This window comes from Dermacentor albipictus, chromosome 2 (assembly GCF_038994185.2).
Source record: "Dermacentor albipictus isolate Rhodes 1998 colony chromosome 2, USDA_Dalb.pri_finalv2, whole genome shotgun sequence".
Classification (NCBI taxonomy): domain Eukaryota; kingdom Metazoa; phylum Arthropoda; class Arachnida; order Ixodida; family Ixodidae; genus Dermacentor; species Dermacentor albipictus.
Window position 1 is genome coordinate 101,505,050 of NC_091822.1, and position 11,042 is coordinate 101,516,091.

General features: G+C 43.1%; 1 protein-coding gene across 5 annotated transcripts in view; it reads left to right on the forward strand.

The window, feature by feature from the left end:
• The window catches only part of LOC135911663 (sodium-dependent high-affinity dicarboxylate transporter 2-like), a 74,270-nt gene extending 67,795 nt beyond the window's left edge, over positions 1-6,475 (forward strand). For all 5 annotated transcript variants that reach the window (XM_065443996.1, XM_065444001.1, XM_065443998.1 and 2 more), the window contains one exon: positions 6,222-6,475. In XM_065443996.1, the coding sequence (XP_065300068.1) occupies positions 6,222-6,368 (147 nt within the window). In that variant the 3' untranslated portion in view covers positions 6,369-6,475. The remainder of the gene's footprint in view (positions 1-6,221) is intronic.
• Positions 6,476-11,042: the final 4,567 nt, after the last annotated feature.

Below are 11,042 nucleotides of genomic sequence, written 5' to 3' on the forward strand. Positions count from 1 at the left end.
TATTTCCACTTTATTGTTATTTTAAAAAATTATTTACCAGTTTATTTTCTCGGAAAGTCGCCCTGAAGAACTTAAATCTGCAATAACAATATTAAGGATGCGCGAAAAGTGATTTTTGAGACTGAACCGAATAATGCCAGAAGCAAATCAAATATTGGATAACTTCTGAATAATGAACAGCTGATATCACAATTATTGTAAGATGTGGTTCACATACTAGTATTCTTAAAATTAGCAAGTTCCTGTCATTGTTATGTTATGAAGAGCTGTTTATTAAAGGCACAAATGGAGCAGCAAAAAGTTTCTTCACATGCACAGGACTCTTCAGTAAGCATGAATGATTGCTGTACAGCCTCTAAAGTACAGCTACTTTAGTAACGTAGCCTGGTCTGCTATTCTTACAAGTTCTTACGTTTTACGTCTATACTATGATATTGGAGGTGAAAATTTACCGTACTTTGGCTCAAATCTCATGTTTTATTGGTGTTTCGAAATATTAGAATAATACTCACATTTACAAATAGTGACCATTCAAAGACTAAATTGAATAGGACACTATTCAAGTCGAAAGTTTTGAGTATGTGCACACTACAAAAGATATATAACTCCTAAATTAGAGGCATATTTCTCCCCAAAATGTGATCCTCAACGGGCTAAACAAGAGCGACAGAAAAGCCCATTCATCTTTTTGATAAATTTAAGCCCATAATCTACTTGGCAATGGTTCATAACCATGTTAACAGGTAGGTGAAGTAAGGAAGCAGGAAACAATTCTAACAATTTCAGAATGGGAGTAGTGGACATGTCCGATGGTCTGTAAGAAGCTTTATACATTAGGCCCCAAGAGCCTATTCTCCATTTATTGAAGTATATGAGGAAAAGCCACATAAATATTTTTTTCTTATCTTAGAATACAAAGTGATACAGTGCATGTTAATAAATACGAGTCATAGGTTAGGTGCTTAGAATAAGTAAGCATCCACTAAACATAGTACTGTTGACTGTGAAGCTGGCAACTCGGTCCCTGTTGTTTCTTTGATTGAAACTACCAAAAGAAAATTGCCACAACACTCAGGTTCCCTCCGCTGAAAGGTTGCTGTCTCGGATCACATGGACCTGCTTCAAGATAGGAGCAACTTTGATTTGATGTGGTCTGTTAAAATTGGTGAAACTACTGTTTCACATCTCAGAACATGGAGAGCTGTTTTGTTTTGATTTCTGCAATTTGGTGAACGTGCTCCTGCCCGAGCTGAGCAGTAACCACACTTGAGCATAGCTTCTCCGCAATTCGTGTATTAACAATTTCAGACTACTTAACCATGTCCTCCATGCCAACAGATTTGGAGCGTGCTTCACAGACAACTATTCCTTGCAATGACAGCCAAGTAGCACTGCTAATGCACAAATGCAGCTCATTTTATTTGGTGGAGATGCTAAAAACTTTCGGCAGTGAAGGCAGCTTTTAAATTTGGAAGCATTTGAGTATGGCGGCATTAGGCACTCAAGATCATATGAACAGTCATTCCAAATGGTAGGCTATTGTAGCACACAACTGCACACACAGGCTACATGAAAGTCGTTTGTTATGCCAATGGCAAGTTCATAAATTTAGAAAAGAAATGTGAATGTAAAAATGCAAACGGAAAGGGTATATGGTACTTGCCTATAACAGCACTGACCCTGATGGGGTCAAGAGCCTCTGTTGCCCCTTGGTGTTATTTCCAAAGCCCAAATGGCCCATGAGCTCCTCCTCTGTGAACACATGGTGAAGCAAGGCCCTTGCAAACTTTCCTGGTCCACCATGGCAGGCCATAGTAAGCTGGGCCAGGATAACCTTCTCAATGTGCACTCTTACAGCATATGTTTACCTGCATGTTTAAGTAAATGTTAGCAAAACAGTTTTAAGCCTTTCAAGTACATTCACACAACAGCCCTACTGCAAATCAATTACAAAAGTACCTGTTGCAAATCTAAAATGCTAAACTTGACTTCTTACAAGCTTCTGATGCTGTCTGGATGCCCCATGTTTCAGAAAAACAATCCAGCACAAAGAAAAATAAACCAAAGCATCCAAACATCTAGTACTTGAAAAAGGGGAGCACCAGCGAAACACAAATGACACGCACACAAGGAAACGGCATTAGACATGGACGGACATTGGGACGGACCAGCGTTCGTCCCTGTCTGACGCCTTTTCCATGTGTGCGCGTCCTTTGTTTTGCTGGTACCCCCCTTTTTCAAGTTCATCATGCACCAACTGGCCCAAGAGCTTGCGCTAATGCACATCTAGTACTATTTATTGTGATTACCATTCTTGGGATACTTCATATTTTCAGGTGTTTGTCTCGATTGTCCCATCCATTTGTGTGAATATGTAGCCATGGTCTAATGGGGAGATTGGGCTGCTATGTTGAGGGAAGAGTTCAATACCAACCGTTGGAACAGCTTGGGTGACTGGGTATGTGACCCTGGGCATATGCCACTTTTCAATGAATCTCTTTCACGCTATCTTGAGCAGATGCTGCTGCTTGTGTTGGCAAGCAGCATTAGGAGCTCGAAGTGGGACATGATTGTCGATCATTACTAAGATTACCACTACACATCACGTTCGCTTGCTGTGCTCCAGAAGTAATGCGAGATTCCACTCCACTGTATGAAATGTACATAAGCCGCAAGGACAGTAAATTAAATTAATTAAATTAAACCTCAATTAAATTAATCTACTCGCAAAGCACAGGCTGCACAAGATCACGGAGTGAACTCAGAAGTTTGTGGACAGTCAGTTGATGTCCATGTCAAGGACCTCTAGGGAGACTCGGTCATTTCCTCGATGTGCATCATCGTGCCGTCACACATTGTATTACAATTCTGTCTCGTACCACTAATAGTCATCACGTATCACAGAATTCAAAATATAAATAGACACTTATATCTACTGTTTATTTAATCTTTACGGAAAATACTTTGAGCATGAGTTTTTGCAGAGATCACGAATTATACCGCTTAAAGGAGCACTAAAGTAAAATTAAATTAATTAAATTTTGGCGTTTTAAGTGCCAAAACGACAATCTGATGTTTAAGCTTGTTTCACATGCAAGCGATTCAGCGAATGGAGCGAACAGCGACGCGGCGCTGCAAAGCTTATCGCAAAGTTTCGTTTCATCATTGCCGCCGCGCATTTTCCGCTGCTGCGAATAGCAATGTTGCTGGCATAAAACACAGGACTTTCAGCCAGTTTCGGTAGTTTGCGACTACCAACATAAACATAGCTTTGTCTCTGCCTCTCAAATTTTTATTTTATAAATACATATCCTGCGCTTAGCAATTTAACAATTCGTTGAAAAGCTCTCTTGGCATGTTGCCTGTACCACGTGTACCAAGTAAATAAACATCATCCTATGCTCAGGCTTTCCAGCACTAATCCTCCGCTGGTCACGTGTCGAGGTGGGTCGTTCGGAAGCAGTGCTGCCGCTCTGCCGCTGCGATGAAATTCCAACTTGCCCGAACCTTGCCGCTCCCACCGTTGAAACTGATTTCTGCGGCGCGGCGGCAGGATTTGCAAGCATTTTCGCTTGCATGTGAAACAGGCTTTAAGCATGCCATAGTGGGGAACTCTGGATTAATTTTTACCAAATCAGGCTGCAAGGTACATGGGCAGTTTTGTATTTCACCTCCATCAAAATGCGGTTGTTTGATCATGTGACCTCGTGCTTAGCGGCGCTGTGCCAACACCCCTAAGCAACTATGGCAAGAAAGCACTAAAGAGAAAAATTATTTTAGATGTATCTGTAAATGACCTTCCTACAATTCAAGAGATTCACTCGTACCATGACAAGAGGGTGAGTAAATTGTAAAAGCAGCAAGAGGAAAGATTGGCGGCAGTGCTGCCTTGATGTTACCACACCCGCTTGCTGTGACGTCATGGATTTTGATGTCTGTTCAGGTGCAGCAATTTTTTTTTACAAATAAAGATGTTCTTCATTGTATTCCAAAAACTTAAAATAAGAATCGTCAGGAACTTTTACTGAAACAATACGACCCAAGTTTGTAAAAATACTTGAAATCCACGATGTGACAATGAGATGTCAGCACGAAGATTTTGGGGCGATACTCAGAAAATTGAACGCTGAGCTTTATTTTCTCTAATAATCAAGCAATTACCAAGAAATTTACAGAAGTAGATATTTAAAACGATGCTTTATTTTAAATTCATTTAAGGTGTCATTAGTGTCCCTTAATACAAAACAAGGAACGCACTTAGCTGCGTAATAGGTTAACATGCATCACAGGTTCTCATTAAGGTAGGATTATCAGTATAGCAATAGGCATGCACTGGCTACTCCAGAGGGGAGCCCTGCCACTTCCCCTCAACCTCCCAATTTCCAATTTTTTTTTTATGAGCAGTGATGCAATTTCTGTATCCTAACGAGGCATAATGCCAAGGAGATTCATGCCATGTTGGCTACAGTATGTGGTGACCGGCACTTCACACCGTCCAGCTCGGCATCAATCTTTCTGGAATTTGGCCCTTGAAATGCAGAAAGCTTTGATCACTGCTCGTTCTTCAGCCAACTTTCTCAAAGGGTGCTCTTCAGCCATTTTTCGCTCACGGCCAATGCCGACGACATCGGCTTTTCTGCGACACGAGCTCCTTAACCGTGCCGCGTTAAAACACAAACCCCTATTCGGCGTTTTTACCATACACAAAGCGTACATGGCCTCCGAAATTTCCGCGCACTCACGCGCGCAAATCTCAAAGGCCACGAAGCGGCGCGCCCGGTTTCCTGCAACACCTCCAAATGGCGCTCGCCTCCTCCGCATCGCGGCCCACGCAAGAGGCCGCATTTCCACCAGGAAGCTCGTCTTCCTACATAGCGTTCGCCGCCAGCGTTTCCCGGTAAACATTACGGTTACATAAGCTGCAGTTGGTGGCAAGCGTGACAAGCACTCAGGGATCTTTGAATTCTATCCCGTTCCGCTCTTAAAGGTGAAGCTTAAGCGTCCTCAAAATATTTTTCCCTTTTCTGTATTTCTTTCCTTAGACGTGCCCTGTAAGAGGATCCCCAGAGAGAAGGCAGGCAATGCCTTGCGGGGTTCGAAGCCGTACTCCGGAAATACATTAAAAATGCAATTAATGCATCGAACCGACTTTCTGCTGGCTTAGGATGAAAACGCGCTTATGCAAGCTTAAAACAGCAGTTGCGCTTTAATAAACGGTAACAGATCAGCAACAAGCTGCTTACTGATAAATTGAAGCTGCATAGTGAACGAAACAAACAAGATTACAAGACACAATCACAATGTGCTTTACAAAACAAAAGTGGACCAAAAAGACAAATTCACAGATATATGCTACATCGATACATATTTCAATAACTCCTCACCGCCCAAAGCAAAATATATGTTTACAACAATAATACGTGGTTATAGGGTAAACGAAGGACATGTGCCAAATAGTAAACAATTGCCCTGTAGTGTATGAGCGCATTACGTAAATGAAAAGGTGATGAGATTTGCCATAATGTGTACCTCCCAGAGTGGCTTTTCAATGAACAAAATAATTTCGAGTAATTATTTTTCTTACATCTACAATGTTTATTGCTTTTTCTTAATTTTCACACAACTAGTTCTCAGTGGAGAACCCATACTTACGCTCATATAACGTAAGAAACATCTTTGTATCGTCGCTTGCGTAAAAAAATGATTTTATGTAAATATGGCATTTTTAATCGGATCACGGTATGGTAGCACACAGGCAATTTTAGTCACCGTGCCAGTCGGAGCTATTATTTTACCTGTCACACTTGTGAATGTTAATACATGCATCCAGTTCTGAGTGAATATTCAGATAGCATGCATATAGAAATTTAAATGTTTTATTTCTACTGAATCATTTTACGTCGCTTCAACGGTGCCTTCTCCGATTAATTCTCATTGTTTAATTTATCTAGATGAAGTTTCAAAGCACGCAGCGCACTCTGCAGATAATTTTATTATGTTCTTCACGTTTTCGCTTTGTTTCTCTTTGTTCTTTTCTTTTTTGCTTTTCATTGGCAAGTGATTTTACGGCATTGGTGGCGCGAAGTTCGCTGTTTTGGAATTGATATATGAATGTGTAGGCGCCTGCCTGCAATTCGTTTGCAGATTCGCACGGGTTCAACGAATGTTTTTTTCCGCGCGACACCGTGCATGTTCTGAACAATGACTTGCCCTCAATGCAGGTGATCCCTTCCCTGCTAAACCTCGTCGCCAGCGTAGTGACCTGCCTGTGCTGGTACCAGGTCGTGTTTTCTGGGACGTTCATACCAACGACGATGCCGAATCTGCCGCTGAACAAGACCCATGCTATCCTGTACATCGACCACTGACTAGAAAGAAGAGTGGTGTCTTCTACAGGCTTATCAACTATATCGTCTCGAGTTCAATTCGATTTAAGTAGCCTGAGAATTACTGCACTCAATAAAAAATATGTAGACCAACGCATCCTCGATTACGTTATCGCCGAACAAAAGCAAACAAAGTGCCACGTCGCGGCAAAACATTACGCACAATGGTTGCCTGTAATGCACAAACAAGTAAACAAGTAAACAGAAACAATGCCCACCAACACAAGCCCCGTGACAGTATAGGGAGCCTTAGCTTGTCCGTAAGCGTATTGATCTTGGCAGAACACCGAGCAACCGGTGAAGCATAAATGAGCAACTGTGTTCGTGGAGCCACCTGGTCAGGCAGCGTTTAACCTGGAAAGGCACACAGCTATTATCAGTAATCGGCAATATTCTACGTAGCTGCTGATGTAGAGCGCGGGCAGTGGCGTAATCGTTATTATACAGCATATTTTTTTTTTATTCCACCAGAACACCCACGTAAAACGAAAGAGTGGGCGCTATTACGTAAAGCTGTTCCAAACTTTCATATTCCAATTCTGCAATCAGCCCTCCGCGAGTGGTCAAACAAATTTCGCCCCCCCCCCCTTCGCTTGTCTGTCATGCGACGTCAGGAAAACCGCGAGAGCTATTCATCTCATATGACGTGTACACGTAAATCTTGCATGAATAGACTGAACAAAAGAAAAAAATTATTTCTGATTCGACGCCCTTTCGACATTAACCCTCTGCTATTGGTCAAAAGGTTTCAGGCTGCACGAACTTCACCTGTCTGTCAGTCGACGTCACAAAACAGCGAAAACTTATTGCGGCCAAGTTACTTGTACGCGTTCAAGATTCATTAATCTGCCTAACAAAGCTGGGTTTTTTCCTGAATAGCCAGAGGCTGTCCCGTTCTGAAAGGAATAGAAGATGGCCGCCGCCGATCGCTCAGGCACTGGCTACTCGCACCTGCCGGAGAGCATCGGTTTATTAGCGTATATATATTTTTTTTGCGTGGCCGTATAACGTTATCGAGACTTTTCGGCACGTATAAGACATCGCTGTGCCAACTTCATTTGCTGAGGATATGTTTTAGCGGCATTTTTAAGTGTCCGTTGCCCGCGACCGCGATTTTAGACAAGCCACAGCAAGCTCAGTAAGGAAAAGCGGACCAATCGCAGACGCCGCCACCTCCCTCTTCATCCGGTTATCTATTTTCAGTGCGCTGGCTCGGCCCTGCCGAAACTCTCTCCACTTGAGCGTGCTCCTCGCCTCTTGTCAGCCAATTATATACGACAGGCACCTCAATGTAGGCAATGTTATGCGTTCTGAAAGCTAACAAAAGTTACCTCCTATAAACGAGGAGAGCGTTTGATTGGGCTGTTAGGCAACGCTGCGCGTCATCGCCCGATGCTTGCGTCAGCAGTTACCAAAATTTGACGTCAGGACATTGGAATAAAAACATATTCGAATATTTTTTACGTTATAGGGCTCAGTGTCTAACGCGTTGCACTTGAACAATGCATCACAAGCTGACGCTACCTGCGTGGTTACTGCTTGCCATGTTTCCGGCATTCTATGATTAGTACTATAATTTAACGACAAGCTAATACTATCTAGCAGCACACAGATGGGTTCTTCATTATAGCTCACTCAGAATGCAAAGTGAAGTAGAAGAGCTGACGGGATGAGTGAATGCTATTCTAGCTCCGGCTTTCCATGAACGTTAAGAGTCGATGGGGACCTACACTCGCAAGAAGAGATTGGTCTCTTGCTCGAATTCAAGGGGCTTCAGAAGTGCTCTCTGGTGCGTAGTGCCCACGGGCTCACAGAGAATAGGAGGTCCTTGAAACTCATTGTCTGCGAGGTCACCAGAACTTGGAAAAGTGACTCATGTGGCTTGAAGTGTAACAGGAAAAGCTACTGATTACTTCAGTTGTCCGCAGACTGAGGCGCCATCTTGCGCTGCAAAATGGAAAGATAAGCATGCGACACGTGGCGTGGTTGGCTAGGGAAGCGCTCGTTCCCGTGCTGTCAATTCTATAATTCGCCATTCAAATATGGCTGTACAAGTTTCAGAATAGTGCTTGCCTGAGCCCGTTAGTTGCACATAGCACAATTGGTTTTCAGCAGAACATACTGACACGGACACAAAGGGAACGACGACACACGCTTGACTAGCAACTGAAAGTGTATTATTGATTTCCCACACTTTTGTAACACAAGAGAGCCAATGTTTCTTTTTCATTTGGTCATGCCGATTATCCGTCTTTTAGTTAGAAATACCGTTTTGCGCAAGTGGCCCTTTTCGTTTGCTGTCAGTAGTATTTATGGTGCACTGATGGAAGCGTCAGCTTGTCTTTACTGCTCTTCTAAAACCTTGATGTCGTGAAATTGGATTGTGCACTGGTGCTGGCGATGATTAAAAGCGAGATGCCCAGCGGAAATCGCTTCCAAAGATGGTGCATGCTCTCTTGTCGTGTCATTAATGCACCTGCCCGTTTGTCCTGCATATCGTCGGCTACATGATAAAGGTATATCATGTGTCATCCCTGTCTTGCGGGTAGTGTACTTCTCCTTGCGATTTTTTGTGCAATGGTTACCTTCCCGGAAATTATTGACTCGTGCACACATTGAACGCGCCTTGTTCGGTGCTGAACATACAACCGTGAAGCCTTCCTTTCCGTCGAACTTCTTTAGCTTGAGGGTGAGGAGGCACAACGGCGACCTTCTTCCTTTTCTGTGGAATGTTTTCTTCTTGTTGAACCTTGCTGTTCAAGAGTCTCGTCATTTTAGCAACCCCTCGGGGACGGCTGTAAGCAGGCTTTTGGGATAGTCAGCGTTGGTGAGCGTGGTTACCTGGTGCATGACGCCCTCTTGCAATACGCGATGACACGACGTTTTTAGGGCGGCCTGTAGCACCGTACACACGATGGGTAGTTTTACATTGTTAGACTGGTCGGAAACGTATGGCAGGAACCCCATGCAAGAGAGGACTTTAATCTCGCTTTTAATCATCGCTAGCGCCAGTGCACAATTCAATTTCACGACATCCAGGTTTTAGAAACAAAGTAAACACAAGCTGACGTGCGTAATTTGAGAAGCCGCCACGCCTTCTCAATACATTGACAGAAGCGGGCAATCATCCATCAGTACGCCATGAATACTGCTAACAGCAAAAGGAAAGGACCACTTGCGCAAAGACGATATTTGTACCTAAAAGACGGATAATCGGCATGATAAAAAAAAAAGCACCGGCTGTCTTGTGCTTTAAAAGTGCGGGGAAATCAATAATACACTTTTAGTTGCTAGTCCAGAGCGTGTTGTCGTACCTTCGTGTCCGTGTCAGTGCGTTCTTGTGAAAATCAAATGTGCTATGTACAAGTTTCATTGTGAAGTAAATGTAAAGAACTCAAAAAATACGGGAGAATCAAGGGCTGATACATTCTTCTAATGCAGGTGGTAAGGTTGACTTCATAATCTGACATGATTAATCATTTTATCCATACGCCTTCACTTATCTCGTTTTGTTTTGTTTTTTTGTTGTTGTTTTTGTTTTGCCTGTCGGCGTAGGTGCGCGTGTACTAGCTTTTTCGCTTTCGTGGAGATCAGGCGCTTAGCGAGACGGATGATTAAAAAAATAGGAATTGGAGCAATGGGATTCTTACACAGTAAGGCCTCAGCATCCACAAATTTTGGCCTGAGGATTGCAGGAGTACTTATTTATTTATTCATTTATTTATTTACTTATTTATTTGTTTGTGTAAAACACTCTCAATGTTGTTGCGCCGTTACAGAGAGGAGTGGTATGGTACATTATTGCAGGTGTACGTCTTGAATGAAGATTGATCAGGGTTCCAGGCGATGGAGGCAAGGAGGTGATTCCATCCCGATGACGTCTTTCGTTCGAATGAATGAAAATACAAGTTCGTGAGGCAGCTTGGCACTTGAACTTTAAAGCAATCATCCACAGATTACGAGATGTCATCATCATCATCATCATCAGCTTGGTTACGCCCACTGCAGGGCAAAGGCCTCTCCCATATTTTTCCAACAACCCCGGTCATGTACTAACTGTGGCCATGCCGGCCCTGCAAATTTCTTGATCTCATCCGCCCAGCTAACTTTCTGCCGTCCCCTGCTACGCTTCCCTTCCCTTGGAATCCAGTCCGTGACCCTTAATGACCATCGGTTATCTTCCCTCCTCATTACATGTCCTGCCCATGCCCATTTCTTTTTCTTGATTTCAACTAAGATGTCATTAACTCGCGTTTGTTCCCTCACCCAATTTGCTGCCCATGAAGGCATGGTTAGCGAAAAAGATTTTATGAAAAGTCAGAGGCGGTCAACTGCTTTTCCGCAAGATAGACCCGGAAAGTTAAGGGAAGACTTCATTGCAGACACGTTGGAAGTACGAGAATAACAGGAGTAAATAAAACGAGCTGACGGGTTCTGTGTGGCCTCAAGAGAGTAAATGAGCACTGATGGCGAGGGATCGCAGATTGATTATGCGCATTCTAGTTTACTTCTAACTAATATTTTCTAGAGCGTCAGTTTTAGTGAGATGGGGGCTGAAGAAAAGTTGCGGCGCAAGAAATCAGGCATGTGGCTTGCACTGTTATATAATGAATATGCTCATGCTATGTTAAGTCATTAGAAATGTGGACACCTAAA